This window comes from Excalfactoria chinensis, chromosome 15, assembly GCF_039878825.1.
Source record: "Excalfactoria chinensis isolate bCotChi1 chromosome 15, bCotChi1.hap2, whole genome shotgun sequence".
Classification (NCBI taxonomy): Eukaryota; Metazoa; Chordata; class Aves; order Galliformes; family Phasianidae; genus Excalfactoria; species Excalfactoria chinensis.
Genome location: NC_092839.1, coordinates 1,326,666 through 1,341,851, shown reverse-complemented (window position 1 = coordinate 1,341,851; position 15,186 = coordinate 1,326,666). Strand labels below are relative to the sequence as shown.

General features: G+C 40.9%; 1 protein-coding gene across 2 annotated transcripts in view; it reads left to right on the top strand.

Moving 5' to 3' along the window:
* The window catches only part of UQCC1 (ubiquinol-cytochrome c reductase complex assembly factor 1), a 53,641-nt gene that overhangs the window by 777 nt on the left and 37,678 nt on the right, over positions 1 to 15,186 (top strand). For both annotated transcript variants that reach the window (XM_072350347.1, XM_072350348.1), the window contains exons 2-5: positions 2,858 to 2,962; positions 4,401 to 4,505; positions 8,493 to 8,597; positions 11,448 to 11,520. In XM_072350347.1, coding sequence (XP_072206448.1) covers positions 2,858 to 2,962; positions 4,401 to 4,505; positions 8,493 to 8,597; positions 11,448 to 11,520 — 388 coding nt within the window. The remainder of the gene's footprint in view (positions 1 to 2,857; positions 2,963 to 4,400; positions 4,506 to 8,492; positions 8,598 to 11,447; positions 11,521 to 15,186) is intronic.

Here is a 15,186-nt window from a genome sequence, read left to right as displayed (position 1 = left end):
CCGCAGCACAAACACTGGGATGGCTGATGCTGTCAGGTGGAGACAAGGCTGGTGACAGAAATGCAAGGCCTGTAGTCACAGAACGGTATCTACTTGTGAAAGGAATTCACCTCGTTTCTGGAGCTGATGTCTCGTGGTGTGGTTTCACAACGGTGAACCCTTCCAGTCCTCCAGCTGACAACAGCTGAGAGCAAATCTGCCTGAGAGCGACTGGAATGCAGTGAGCTGAGCTCCTGTTTCCTGCTTCATTGGCTGTGCTCTGTCCATGCCTGCAGCACTGTGCTGTTGCATACCTCTGCGTGCCCCAGCGTTTTTTTTTCGGCCTCTATGCTCTAATGCCAAAGCAGCAGAACTGGGGCAGTGTAAAGTTGGTTTCCTGCTGTTTTAATGAGCTGAAGAGGCAATTGCTGGCAAAAAGGGAGGGGGAAGCCAGGTGGGAGCGGAGCAGAGGGCTGGGAAGCAGTGAGTCACTGAGGGTGCAGCTGTCCCTGGAGCTGTACCTCAGGGTGCCAGTTTCAATGAAAAGCTGCCTGCAAAAGGTGTACGTTTGTCTCCTAGCCTTCCTATCCCCACGCAGTGCTCCTCTCTCATCTGCTTCTAGTTTCTTATTGCAGAGGGCTTGAACTTTTTTTCCTGGTTGGAAGAAATTCTCTTTGGTCAAGATGTAGTTGTCTGCCATTTGTTGTCTGAAGCACCTTGCTTTATGATTAGAGAAGCACAGGAGCTGTAGTAAGTGGTGAGGGCACACAGATATGATAGGAGGCAGAGGATTTCTAGCAGCAAGCAACGTAGTTCTGCTCAAGCTTTGTGATATCATGTGATTGCTGACCCATGGTGTTTCACACTATCATCTTTTGCAGTAGGATTTAATAGTTGCCTAATCAAATAAAAGCAAATCTTCAGCCTGTAAACATTTCTTCCTTGTACTGAAAATACAAGTTTCGTTTTCTTCTAATTGTCATGCTTTCTTGTCATGCTCTTTAACATCTTTATTAATGACATCGATGAGGGAATGGAGTGCACCCTCAGCAAGTTTGCTGATGACACCAAGCTGAGTGGTGCAGTCGATACGGTGGAGGGAATGGATGCCATTCAGAGGGACCTTGACAGGCTGGAAAGCTGGGCTCGGGTGAACCTAATGAGGTTCAACACGGCAAAGTGCAAGGTTTTGCACTTGGGCCGGAAGAACCCCAGGCACTTGTACAGGCTGGGAGGAGTTGTCCTTGAGAGCAGCTCGGCAGAGAAAGACCTAGGGGTCCTAATAGATGAGAAACTTAACATGAGCCAGCAGTGCGCTCTGGCAGCCCGGAAGGCAAATGGGATCCTGGGCTCCATCAGGAGAGGGGTGGTCAGCAGGGATAGGGAGGTGATTGTCCCTCTCTACTCTGCTCTTGTGAGGCCCCATCTGGAGTACTGTGTCCAGGTGTGGAGCCCTCAGTACAAAAAAGATATGGAGATTTTGGAAAGGGTCCAGAGGAGGGCCACGAAGATGATCAGGGGGCTGGAGCACCTCCCCTATGAGGACAGGCTGAGGGAGTTGGGTTTGTTCAGCCTGGAGAAGAGAAGGTAGCGGGGTGACCTCATTGCAGCCTTTCAATACCTGAAGGGAACTTACTCCCAGGAGGGGAGCAAACTCTTCGAAAGGGCTGATAATAGCAGAACTAGGGGAAATGGTTTTAAGTTAAAAGAGGGAAGATTTAGGTTGGATGTTAGGGGGAAGTTCTTTACTAGGAGAGTGGTTAGGTCCTGGAACAGGCTGCCCAGGGAGGTTGTGGATGCCCCGTCCTTGGAGGTGTTCAAGACCAGGTTGGACGGGGCTCTGGGCAACCTGATCTAGTAAAGGCGTATGTTTGGTGGCCCTGCTAGGCAGGGGGGTTGGAACTACATGATCCTTGAGGTCCCTTCCAACCCGGGTCATTCTGTGATTCTGTGATTTCTCAGGCACTGTTTGTATAATGCAATCCTGGATATTTTCTGAACATTTCTGTTAACAGTTCTGTTGTGGTAAAATAATCCTCTACCCAAAAAGAGATACTGTTTGTTTGCTACCTTTGGCTTTCCTAAGAGTTGCCAGAAAGGGTTTAGAAGGCCGTAGGTATTTTCTTTCACCTGGATCTAGATAGGACAGCTGGCTGTTGGCTACCATGGAGTAACTCCATTTGATTTAGACTAAGCATGTTTTCTTTCAGCAATATTGTAACTAAAGAGTAGCATTTGTGGTTTAAATGGAAGGTGGTGTTCTGCAAATAGTGATAAATGGCTTAGGGAAGATCCCTTAAGACACTGTTTTCCCTTATTTTTGTATGCTTTTAATGATATATATCTATTTTTATCCCCTTTTTATGAAGGAGACGGGTATTATATTAGCTTGAGTATAACAAGTAAATGAAAAGTGCAAAGATAATCCTCTTTTCCATATTGCCTCTAATTAAAGAAATTTTTTCCTGTTGAAATTTACTGGGACAACGTATGTGTTTTGCAGTACTAAAATGCAGTGCCAGAGTATGACAAAGATGCATAAAATCTGAGTGCTTGAGTGCTTTTTAGAGATCATTTGGTCAATGGAATAAATATCTGAATTCATTCTGTATGTATAAATGTCACAGTTGCTTTATGATTTGAACAGCCCCCTGCTTCCTTTGACTGATCTGCTTCTGCCATCACGCTCAGGTTGCATGACTTTATTGGTGGGCAAGGGATTTTTGTTTTATAGTCAAAATTTATGCTTCTGTCAAATGCAAGTTTGGAATTTAATTTGAGGCTTTTGTTTAAATAACTAAAACCTGTGGAAACAGGAGGACAGTTAAACTCCTCATGACTATTAGAATCCTCTTTCTCACTGCTCATCTTGTTCCAGAGCTGCCAGGTTGAAGTAACTCAATGGATAGCAGCTTGCAGCAGACTATTACAGACGACCATGGTCCAAGGCCAGTGTAGAAGGATGCTTCATGGTGTTTCCCAGGTAGGATATCACTGTACATTAACTATGTAAAGACTGGGAACTATTTAAATCTGTAATAGTTTTTATGAGGCTTCTAGAAATGCTGTCCTTCCTTCACTGTTTGTATATTGCTGAAATATCAAGGCAACTTGAAAGCTTTCTGCTGCTGAATGAGTGAGCTCCCCTACTCTCTATTACATGGTTGTCATTCTATCCATGTAGTCATTTAGTGGGAAAGAATATGAAAATGCTTTGAGTAGATTACATGCAAAATTTGAAATGTAGAAGTAGTTTTTACAAAGTTGCTGTTACAAGTTTGTAACATTTACAGTTAATTGCCAGCATTTTATTGTATAGAGCATATATATACCATGGCTTCCTAGTGTTGATAATATGTTTGCCTAGCACAGCGCAACATAGTGTAGTGCTGTTTCACTAATAAAAGCACTGCTTTGCTGCTCACAGTTTTCAAGTAGCATTCGAAGTGTCAGATTGTGTCTATCCATAGTAAACTAACCATAAGATCTCTTAATAGTGGCTAATAGTTGGAGTTTAAAAACCCATATATGAGAATGCATTAAAAAAATGCATATGGGAAAAGATGCAGACTATCTGAACAAAATTAGGGTATGTCTGAGTGTTTTCTTATTGCATACAATAAAACCAGAGGAGATTAAGCCTCCTCTTCTCCTGTATGTTGCATCTGGACAAACAGTGTTGGAGGTAGTGAAGAAAATAAGTGGTTTTCAAGTTGACTGATAAAGTTAAACTTAACTTTGAGCCACCAGTTTGGTTTTAGTAGGACACTGGGAATGACTACACTGAACAAAACAGTGTATTTACTTTATCTGAATTTATTCATGTACGGTTGACCACTAATCTGGATAAGCTGGGAAGATACTGTAGATGTGTGTCCCACTTCTTGTGTGGAGATGCTGCTTGCTTTTACGTGATGTTATTCTTTATTGTGTAGTAGCTTTGTAGCACAAGTTGTGTTCAGTGTAGATGATAAAGTGATCACCATTACTGGTGCAATTAGTTTTACTCAAGTCTTGGCCACAAGGGCAACTGAATGGACCATAAAGTTACAGATAGAAATAGGGTGGTCTGTTTTCCCACCAGGCCAGCAAGAAGAATTATTCTTTACTAAAGTGTTAAAAGAATGTAATTGTGAGGAAATCGAAGCAGGTAGTTTGTCATTTTTGAGTTCTGCCAGACAGTTCCATCAGTACATTTTCAGAACACTTAAAAACATGTAGTGTGGAGCATTAAGCATGGGCAACCATTTTGTTTGTGAAAGTTAGTAATAGATTTGTGCTTTTTGTAGCATGAAGTTCTTCAGAATTGTATGCAATTGGCTTGGAAGCAAAGTAGGATCATTGCTGTAAAGTTAAGTATTCATTAGTCAGTGATCTCTTCAATATTTCCTTTTCTTTCTTTGTTCTGTCCTTTTTACTAGAGATGCAAGACTGGCCAGTTCCAGCAGCCTAAAGCCTGTGGCGGATTGATTGAAGGCAGTGGAGCCAAAATGCATCAGAACAGATTGATTTACAGTACAAATAAGGTTAGAACAGTTTGATGTTTTTGTTATTGGAGGGCACTTTACTCTAAGAATTAGATAGGTACAGGTAACAAAATGCTTTCAAAACATGTAGCTGTTTAATCTATGTCAAATGGTTTAGAGCAGCATTAATAGTGGGTCCAATAATTTGAGAAATGCTCAATTGCTTTCTAGAAAATGAAGTTCTGGCTTAGGAAAGTCAAATCACAGCCGGATTGTTTGTGGTGAAGGTTCTTACTATAAGCCCAATAAGGAAAGAAGTTAAGTTTAAGGAGAGTAGTTACTGGTGGCATGGATGCCAGATGTTCTCTCCTTCAAAGAAGGAAATGCAGAGGTTGCCCATACATATTGGCAGTGAATAAGATGAGCCCTGATTCCTTACCTTGGAGATAATGTGTAACAGAAGTTTTGCCGTCTGCTAAACTGAAAGTTGTCATGCTGTATATTAATAAAGACTAATTATTGTTATACTTTTTATTGTTATCTGTATTATTTTGTTAATTTGTGATGTCTGCATCCCTTACATTTATTGTCTTTCATCTTAGTCTTTTGGAGCATGGATCTCCTCCAGAATTTAATCAAAGGGAATCATCATCTATCAATTAGTAAATGTCCTGATCCTACTCCTGCTATTTCACTGTGAAGGCAATGGCAAAACAGAATGTTCACAAAACAAAAGGGAGAGCAGGGAAAAGGACTGTAAGGAATTTATGGGTAAAACTTGCATAAAAATCCCATTTTACTATCTGTCTGATTTTGTATTTTGCTGGTATAGGTGTTAAAAATTGGAATTTGAATTGCTTATTTTGACGCAGGTAGTTAAAATGAACAAGGGGATGTGTGAAACTGAACTACTGGCTGCTCTTTGTACCTAGTCCTTAACTACAAGTTTATCCTTTTTTTTTTTTTTTTTTTTTTTCTTTATTAGCCAGTTTCTCAGTTTTTCAGCTGGTGAAGCAAACCAAACTTTTTTTTCCAGACAAAAACTAAAACAAACAAAATGGCTTGTACCACTTACATCATGAATTGAGCTAAGAATAGATTCTGGGCTCTCAAAGCTGGGGCATAGCCTAATCACCGTGCCTGCCTGGGACACCTCTTACATTTGCAGAAATACCATTTAAACGGCAGATCTAGGAGAGAGGATGGCAAGATAATAGATCTAACAAGCAGAAGTGGTGTGAAGATCTTCAAGTTGGGAGCAAGGTCCTTGGTTTTGGTGTATTCCTCATTTAGCCTTTTCTAATACAAAGGTAGAGAGAGGTATAAGGGAGCTTCCGGGTTAAAATAGCCCTGAGGTGTCTTAGAACTGAATAGGTAAGGTAGATAAGTTTTTGGACTACAACCTTATTATTTTGAATAGGGAAATACTTACTTGTCCTTGAAATGTGAACTTGATGAGCTACCCCTGTTGTAAAAGTGGCTTAGAATTAAGCTCCAATTGTTTCTTTTTTTTATATATTTTCTGAGAAAGTGATTTTAGTTTTGAGTACTCATTTTTTGTGTCTTGAGCAAGAAAGATGGGCCTGTGTGCCTTTCAGTGTTTTAATGAGCTTGTTAAAGGAGAAGATTTCAAAAATGTTTTGTTTTGTTTGATTTTTATATGCACTTAATATGACTGTTTAACTGCATTTAGCTACAGTTGTAGCACTGTCAAGATGAACTGTATATCTCTGTCCATACACTGAGCAAAGAATTCACTGCTTAAATCCCTTCTGTGTTTCCTGAGCTAGTTGCGTCAGGCTTCTGAATGAAGTAAGAGTCATGGCAGTTTGTAGCGGAAGGCTGTTCTCTGGTCTTTTATGCTTTTTGTGATGAGCTAACAACAGTTGAATCGAGGTAGTGTTGGCTTGTAACTTCATTTCCTCTGTATAATGAGAAGTCTGTATCAAAGGAGGCTTCAGAATGCATTTGTAGGCAAGGGACACATTGTGAAATTGGTGAGCTTGGATTCACTAGGGATTTAGTATCATTTTAATTGATGTGGGAGTTGATATAGTGAGCTTGGTGTGACAGTGGTTATTGGGACCAAAGTTTTCCATTGAGTGTATCCTTTTGTTGCCTGCCTGCCTTATTGGGTCCTATCACGTGTGTCAAAGGTTTGGAAGGTGCCTTTACAGATGTGGCTGTTCTGCATGTTTGGATTAGTGAACAGGTTTAGTGTCCAGCATTCAAAGCAAGGACCTGTGAGGTCTTGGACAGTGTGACATTGCCTTACTTTATTACTGATAGGTAATAAAATGGTGTTGAGCATGTTTCTTCATATTGATCAAGGCACAGTGGAGGTAAAGACATTAACTGTGTCTGTGGGTTGTACATGAGTACAAATCATTATATCTCAAATGCCCTCTGTATGCCATGGACATTGATTTATGTCTCAAAGCTACAATTTTTATCACCTTTGCAGTCAGTTTCTTATTGGAGTATATCAGCTTGAACTAGATATGTCAGTGTTCTAATACTTATTTATCATTCAGGTCATTTCAAAAGTTAGTTGTGTTAAGGAAGCCGTAGAGAATGTACAAATTATGAGAAATCTGAAATCTGTTTGTGCAGTGGATATTTTAGGGCTTTCTTAAACTAAGGGCTGATAATTGATGGTCATGTATGTAATACTGGTCTATGAAATTCATGAAAGATACTGAGAAAGGGAATAGGCAATGGCAGTCTGTATCTTCTTATGAATTTGGAGCTTTCAGTGAACTCACAAGGTTGGGGGCACAAGAGAATTGATTTTACACATCAAAGCAGTGAAATTCATGTACCACAAGTGTGCTGTGGAGGTTAAATGTTCAAAAACTGTTTGGGGTGCTGGAATTGTAGCTTCCAATAATGAATGAGTGCAGGGATGAATCTTTAAAGCTGGACAGGTATACCCTTGGGAGCTGCAGTGTATGTGACTATTTCCCTGCTCTTCCAAGTAGCTTTTCCAAGTATCTGCAACTGGTCCTTGTTGGAGCTGGGGGACTGGTCTGAGCAGTCTGGCCACGCGTGGCAGTTCTTATATTCCTGAATTGCTTCCCTACTGAGAAGTTCTTGGTATGTTCATGTCTTAGGAGGAAGTGCATTGTGGAATTCCATCAACTCAAAGCAATTTAACTTTCCTTGGTCAGGGAACTTCCTCAGATGAAAATGGTTCACAGCTGCATTCCTCAAATAAACATAGGAGATTCACTTGCAGTAGGTTTTGGTTTGAATGGTGAAAATTAGTTTTTTGATAACAATGCTTGTACCAAATTCATTAGAATTAAGTATGCTTGATTCATTAGAAATTAGTTTCTGGACTACAAATAGCCACTATGTTTTGTTGTTCAGTACTGCTGTGATGTTTCAGGCAGAATGCCATCAACATTTTTTATCAGCCTAATGCTGTTTTAGATGTGTAGGTAAAACCTTTATCTTCGTGTTTGCAGGCGCTGCAAGTCATTGAGGACTGAATATTTCTCTGATCTAGATTTCCTGCAAATAAAATTGAAAATAACTGTAATGGAAATAAGAATCTGGTGGAGCTTTTCAGTTAGAACAGTGAGTTCCTGTAGCTTCATTAATTTTAAGGGGAGCTGATTGGTTTATATAATACGTAATTACTCTAGAATACAGTTTGTCTCTGAGAATGAGAGGGCATGTGAAAGGACCCAGAATTTGTCGTATTTACAATTTGCTCTCTTTCTGTGATTTATGTACTCATTTTATCTACTCAAGGGCAATCATTCAGAAAGAATATGGTAATCCAGCATAGGAGCACTGTTTTAGAAAGCAGATTTCTGTACAATCAGAGCTTACAGTGCAATGCTTGTATTTATAAATAGAGGAATGTCAAGTAAGAAAAGCAGGTTGCTATTCTGCAGAGAAAACTTAATAGCGTATGTTTTTTTGAACAAAGAAAGTAACCAGAAAATCAAATTCACTTATATGAAGCTTGTAGCTTGTAACTCTGTAGCTGTCAGATCTAATTGCTGAGACTGATATGGTAATCTTTCTATTTTACAGCAACTGTCTGCAAAAGATTCTGTGCAGACTGAAGAGAAAGTGGGTCCTTTCACAAGGATAATAGAAGCGATGGGTTTCACAGGCCCACTGAAGTACAGCAGATGGGTAAAGTGTTTGTCATCTTTTTGGTTGTTTAATACATATGGCTTTCTTAAGGAGGAAAAAAAAAATGCATAACCAACTCTTTTTTCTTATGTTGGGAGCAGTACTTCTATGGAACAGTTCTAATTATTACCCATATATATTATTACTTTGTAATGTGGGAGGCTGGTAATCCAGAGCTGGAAGCTGCCCTAGTTGGTGTGCTGTCATTATTGATGTAAGCAGGGGTATTGGATTTGTTCTGTAGAGTCATTAAACTGTCCTAAATTTCTCCTGAAATCCTGTCTTCCTCTTCTTTGGTGCACCAAGGGACATGATATCACACTTACTTTAAGAGAATAAAGCTGCTGTCCATGTAGGTTGGCATCTTGTCTCTGATAAATGACCAATAGTAGTTATCTAGAAAGAATCTGATTACAGGAAAATCATACAGTGATACTTCTCTCATGTGCTCCTCTGCCTTTCAACAGTTGTCTATTTCAGGATGGTGTAAGCATTTTTCTGTAGTATCCACTGATGGATTTTTGTTCTATAAGTTTGTACAGTTGCTCTTGAAACTCTCATAAGCTTATAGTTTCCATAGCGTCCTATATCACAGAGTTCCATAGCTGAAGTATATGCTGTGGGAAGAACAACAGTTGTTTTGAATTGTTTTTCTTAATGGTGATGTTTCTTTCCTTGGTGTGAACGTTCACATTCTCCCATTCACTTGTGACATTATAGTCTAAAATACGCCATATTAGCTGAGCTTTCCACTGGACTGAAGGGGACCAAGTCTGACTTGTTTCTATTGCTTGATGTCTGTCATGTTTTTATTTTTGTTGGCTTTCTTTAATTCTTTCAGTGCTCTGTATTTCTGTGGCAGGAGGATCTCCCAGATGGACGGTAGTGAGATGTGTTACTACTGTTGTTAGTGTTGCTTTTCAGTCATAGCCTGGGGCAGTCACCAAAACACCTTCTCTTGGGTGTTTTTTAGGTGATCCTTTCCCTGAAGCTGTTGTTAACAGTGATTAAATGAGAGCAGTTCTGTAGAACAGCTTCAGTTCCATCTGCAGAAAGGAAAAAGGCAGAGATGAAATTCTGAGCGTAGCATTGAACCGGGACATGATATAAAGCAGTTACAGGAGAAGGTGACATGATCCTGTGACTGGGAAGGGCTGAGCCCATCTGTGCCAAAGTCAAAAGTCTGTCAAGTGCTTTGAATGCCTGCAAGGCCGAGTGGAAGTTCTCCGAGGCTGGTATGAAGCAGTTGCTTGTTGCATCTTGCTCTGCAGAAAGAAAATAGAAAGAAAAGATAACTGTATCTTAAGGGGGTGAGTTATTTTGTTTAAAAATCGGTTGCTTTTATCAGGTGCTGCTAAACCTCATGAGGGAGTAGTTTCTCTCCCATGTGTTTGTATACATATTGTTGTAATAAAGATTCTCATTAGCTACAAGTGTTGATTCAGAGCTCTCCTTAATTGCTTCTCTTTACTGCCTGCTTTTGGCTAGGGAACTTGGGTTTGAAGAGAGTTATTTTGTGGTTAGGGCCCAGGAGACCTGAGTTCATTTTTGGCCTTGCCAGTGCTCTCTATGAGATCGTAGGGAAGTTTCTTAATATTTCTGTTTTTTTACCACTTTCTTCTCCCTCCCCCTTTACCTCTTTTACCCACCAAAACCTCCATGATTAAATTTCACCAGTTTCTCCTGTGTTACTTGCCTAATTTAAAGGCTGGATTGCAGAAACTGCTCTTTACAATATGTTTTTAATGTCTAGTAATGCCTGTTCTGGGGCAGTGGCTTTCACAGGGGAGATCTCTAGTCCCAGGCCAGGCAGTGTTTCCTTTAAAATGGAAACCTTCGCAACTCCAGTAAATGGTGTAAATTATTTTACTGCATGAATTTTAGACATGCACTCAATTGTTGAGAAAGCTTCTAATCCTTCATTTTTGACAGAACCCTGTAAAAAAAAATATAATAGCCCCAGTGTTTCCACAGCTGATCAGTTGTAACTTCCCTATCTTGGTTGGAGGATATACAAATAATAATTTGGTAATTTGAAGTGTCATTCAACAGGTGTAGGGTGTTTATCTATAGCATAGTGATTGTTGACACAATCCTTAATTGATATCTATTAAAAACAAACATATCAACCCTATACTTCTTCCTGGCCTCCGGTTTTTTATTTCTTTTTTGCTTTCCTTGAGATCGATGGAAAGGAAGGATAGCAGTTCTTCTCTTGCAGATCTTTTCTGTCATTTTTGTTTTCTTTGGAGCTTCAGCACATATATCTTGTTTATGCATGGTTCCCTAGGGTGTTTCTGGTGGAATGGCAGCCCACGAACAAAATTAAGCCCTGAAGCACCTGAAATATGCATTGTATCATTCGTCATGTGGCATTATTCCTCTATCTCTGAAGCTTTGCTAGTCAATTTTCATTATTGTGGGGAGGAAGAAGATGTTTCTACTGCCTGTCTGCTATACAACTTCCTGAACATTAAATTATCCATAACACTCTCTTGTACATAAACAGTGAAAGTTATTGGAGTTGGGATTTTTGGAGTCTATGTGGAGAAAGCCATTTCAACTGTTATTCTGTGATGCAAATATTATATTAAACTAGGTAGAGAAGGGTATTCATGAAGTCATTTAGCCATGTTTTGGGGTTGTATTTTTTGCCTCAAGGCAGGATGAATTACACTCTGGTAATTCCTGAGAGAAAATATGATGTTTAATGTGCTTTTGAAAATCTCGAGGCATTGTGATTCTTAGAAGTCTTTGTAGAAGTTGGCAGCATATGTGTTTAACAAAACTGGCAGTGTCCACTAGCTCTCATCATGAATACTTTGTGTGTTGTCTTTTCTTTTTCTGTAGAAAATTAAGGTAGCAGCTTTGCGCATGTACACATGCTGTGTGGAGAAAACTGACTACGAGGAATTTTTTAACAGTAAGTCATGAATTTGATGGTATTAGAATTTGAAGTATTACCTTGATGAGAGAAATGCTGATGAAAGTTGCATAGAATTCTAAATAAGAGAGCAGTTAGACTTTCCAGGGGCCAACAGCGCATGGCCAACAAGAAGCTGTTCTACAACATTACACAGGGCAAAGGTGCTGGGGAGTGCTCTGCAGTCTGAAATCGTTAGATTTTGTGTCCTGTAGTGATTAACAAGGGTGGGATAGGTAAAAACTCAGAATAACCTGGAACTGCAAGAGTATTGCCTTTTCTGTTACTGAGAGTGAGGTAAATGAAGAATTCGGATGCCTGTTCCTTTTTTTTTTCCCTGTGGTCCAATGGTCTCTGTGTCCTATCTGTCCCATGACGAGTTCTGAGAAGGTCTAGTGTAAGGCATATCTTTGTTCATCTAGTGCAAAATGTACTGAGAGGGGTTTGTTATATGGTGTTGCTGCTGCAAAAATTTCCAATGGTTTTCAGAAGGTTTTCCAAAACTCTGATGTGGTTTCAGAGGTGGTAGAAGTGAGAGAAGTCTGCAAGCAGTTGGAGTCATCATTAGCGATCAGAAAACTGGAACCTCGTTTTTGCTGTGCACGTACTGCTGCTCAGCTGTATGCCCCCTCAGACTTCCCCTTCCTCATTGTATTTGCCTTTCAGGTAGAGGTGTTGCTATTTTAGCTGTTGTTTCACTATCTCTGCTTAACAGACTAATTGTAAAAACATGAATAAATGTTTCCCCAGATTAGAGGAATTTCAAAACGTGTCTGGGAAGGAGATACCACGTCTTTTCTTTGTCACTGATTTTCAGGCTCAGTACTGAGTAAAATTTACTTCAGTTGTATTCTTGGCATTGTCTTGCTGTTTTAAAGCATAAATTCTCAGAGCTCTCATCTTTAAGTGCATCACAAAGAGCAGGTGATCTTTCCCTCATGTTTCTCCAGGATGCCACTGTTGCTCCTTCTTTCTTTTTTGATCTACAGTGTAAGTTGTAGCCAGTCCAGCTCTGATTTTACACCTGGGGAACTCTTATTGCATACACTTGAGACCTTTGGTCCATAAGGAAATAGCTTGCTTTGCTCAGATGGACATTGTGTGATGTGTCTGCTGCTGTTATAAGAATCCCGTGGTCTTCGAGTCTTTGACTGTGGCTTCAAAGAAATCATTGCTCTGATACAAAAACGGACGTAAGGAGTTTCTGGTACGGTTCTCTACCTGGAGCTGTCTGGGAGATTGGCTTTAAAACCTAACAGGCATGTGACATCATCTGTATTTAAAAAATAGTTCCCCCGAGAGGTGGTTTGGGTGAGATGGACAGGGACCTTTTACACTGATGTCAGAGGGCTTAGGATGTAGTTCCATGGGTAGCTGAGTTGAAGTAGTGGCCAAAAGGAAAAGGCTCAATTCTCTATTTTTTCCTGGGCTTTTCATGAGCTCTCTGCCTGTGCTCTGGACTGGAAATTACCACATCTACTGAAGTGTATAGGTCTCTGTAAGAAAATAGTTCAGTGTTTTGCTGGCTTACTGTTTTGTGTTAGGGAACTAGTGGCACGTAGAAGGGTCTGATGGCAAGCAGCTGTGGCATAAATTGAGCAGTAGGGAATATGTGTTTAAAAAAAGGGAAACAGAACCACGTGAGATACACAACTTTGCATTCAGGTTATCCTTTTAAAATCGAACTGGATCAATGAGAATGGTGTTTTCCTTTCCTGACTTGTTTCTTTTTCAAGTGAAGACAGGCAACCCTTAAGCCAGGACCACAGCTCATTCCCAAAAGAGCAGTCTGGGTGACTGGGCTAGGAGGCACAGGAAGTGATTACCCTTAGCTCTGTTTCTCAGTGACATAGCAAGCAAAGGTGTGCCTGAGACCATGCTGATGTGGGTGCTGCACACCCACACAATGAATTGCACTGTTCAGGACCTGTGTGCAGTGATGCTTCAGCATGGGACCTGGCTCAGGTTTGTCTTCACCAAAACTGGCTGCACACAGCTCTAGCAGAGTATTTTATTTTTTTCTTGGCTTTGCTGCCCCCAGCACATCTGGCTGAGGTTGCATGGTGTTGAGATATCCAAGCGAACTGCACAAAGTCAGCTCTGGTCTCTGGAGAGCTTATTAGCTTTTTCTCTGTAGTTTGTGAAAGCTGTTAACCTACTGAGCTGGCCTTGAAAACAGTACACTCATGCATGTGTAAAACCATTTGTGGGCTGATTAACCCTGTGTGATCAGAACTGGTTCTTCAGTGTTTCTGGACTTGCTTTTGTGATGTGGTTATGTTGTGGCTTGAATAATAACTGCATGACCATGAGGATGTTGTATTGGTGTGCAGATTTCTGTAAGGTGGTTTTCCAACAGGTGAGAATGGATTGCCTGGATATTATGGTGCTGAGGGCTAAAGCAATGACAGGTAGTGTTTCACATCTTACAGACTATTGTGCTTTCTAGTGCCTTTCTGATGGTACCCAGGGAACTTTCTCTCATGCAGAATGAGCCCTGTGAACTGCCTTTCGAATCCACTGTAACGTGTGAAGGAGGTATTGCAACTGAGACTGTCCAGTATTATACTGCAGTTAATTTTATTATACCTGCCATTCTGCTGTCCCTTTGTCCATAAATGATCATAAAGCAAAATGTTGAGAACTTTGGTTAAAGGCTGATATTCAGATGTCTGCTACCCTGTACTGCTTATATGGAAAGTGGAGCTGTTTTAGGACTTCAGATATAGTTTGTGTAAAAGAGAACACAGAATTAGTAGAGGGAATAACTGGATTACCAGCACAAAACTTTCTGTGCATCAAGCATGCAAAGTTAGAGTAGTTCTAACAAAATCAGGGAATCATAGAATCACAAGGTTGGAAAGGACCTACAAGATCACCCAGTCCAACCATCCTCCCATTACCATTGCTACTACAGGCCACTAAACCATATCTCTTAGCTCCTCATCCAGAAACCTCTTGAACACTGCCAGGGACGGCAATTCCACCACCTCCCTGGGCAGCCATTCCAGTGCCTGACCACTCTCTGAAAGAGAAAGTTCTTTCTTATGTCTAATCTGGACAGGCTGGAGAGCTGGGTGGTAAGAAACTGGATGAGGTTTAACAAAAGCAAGTGCAGAGTCTTGCATCTAGGGAGGAATAATTGCATGCACCAGTACAGGTTGGGGGATGACCTGCTGGAGAGGAGCTCTGCAGGGAGGGACCTGGGTGTCCTAGTGGACAATAGGTAGGCCATGAGCCAGCAGTGTGCCCTTGTAGGCAAAAAGGCCAATGGCATTCTGGGGTGCATTAAAAAGAGTGTGACCAGCAGGTCGAGGGTGGTGATCCTCCCCCTCTACTCTGCCCTGGTAGGGCCTCATCTGGAATACTGTGTCCAGTTCTGGGCTCCCCAGTACAAAAAAGACAGGGATCTCTTGGAAGGAGTCCAGCAGAGGGCCACAAAGATGGTGAAGGGCCTGGAGCATCTCCCCTATGAGAAGAGACTTAGGGAACTGGGTCTGTTTAGCCTTGAGAAAAGAAGACTGAGAGGGGACCTGATCCGGGTCTATAAATATCTGAGGTGTGGGGGGCAAAGTGGCGAGGTAAGACTCTGTTCAGCAGTGTATGGAGACAGGACAAGGAGAAACGGACATAAAATGGAGCATAGGAAGTTCCGCACAAATGTGT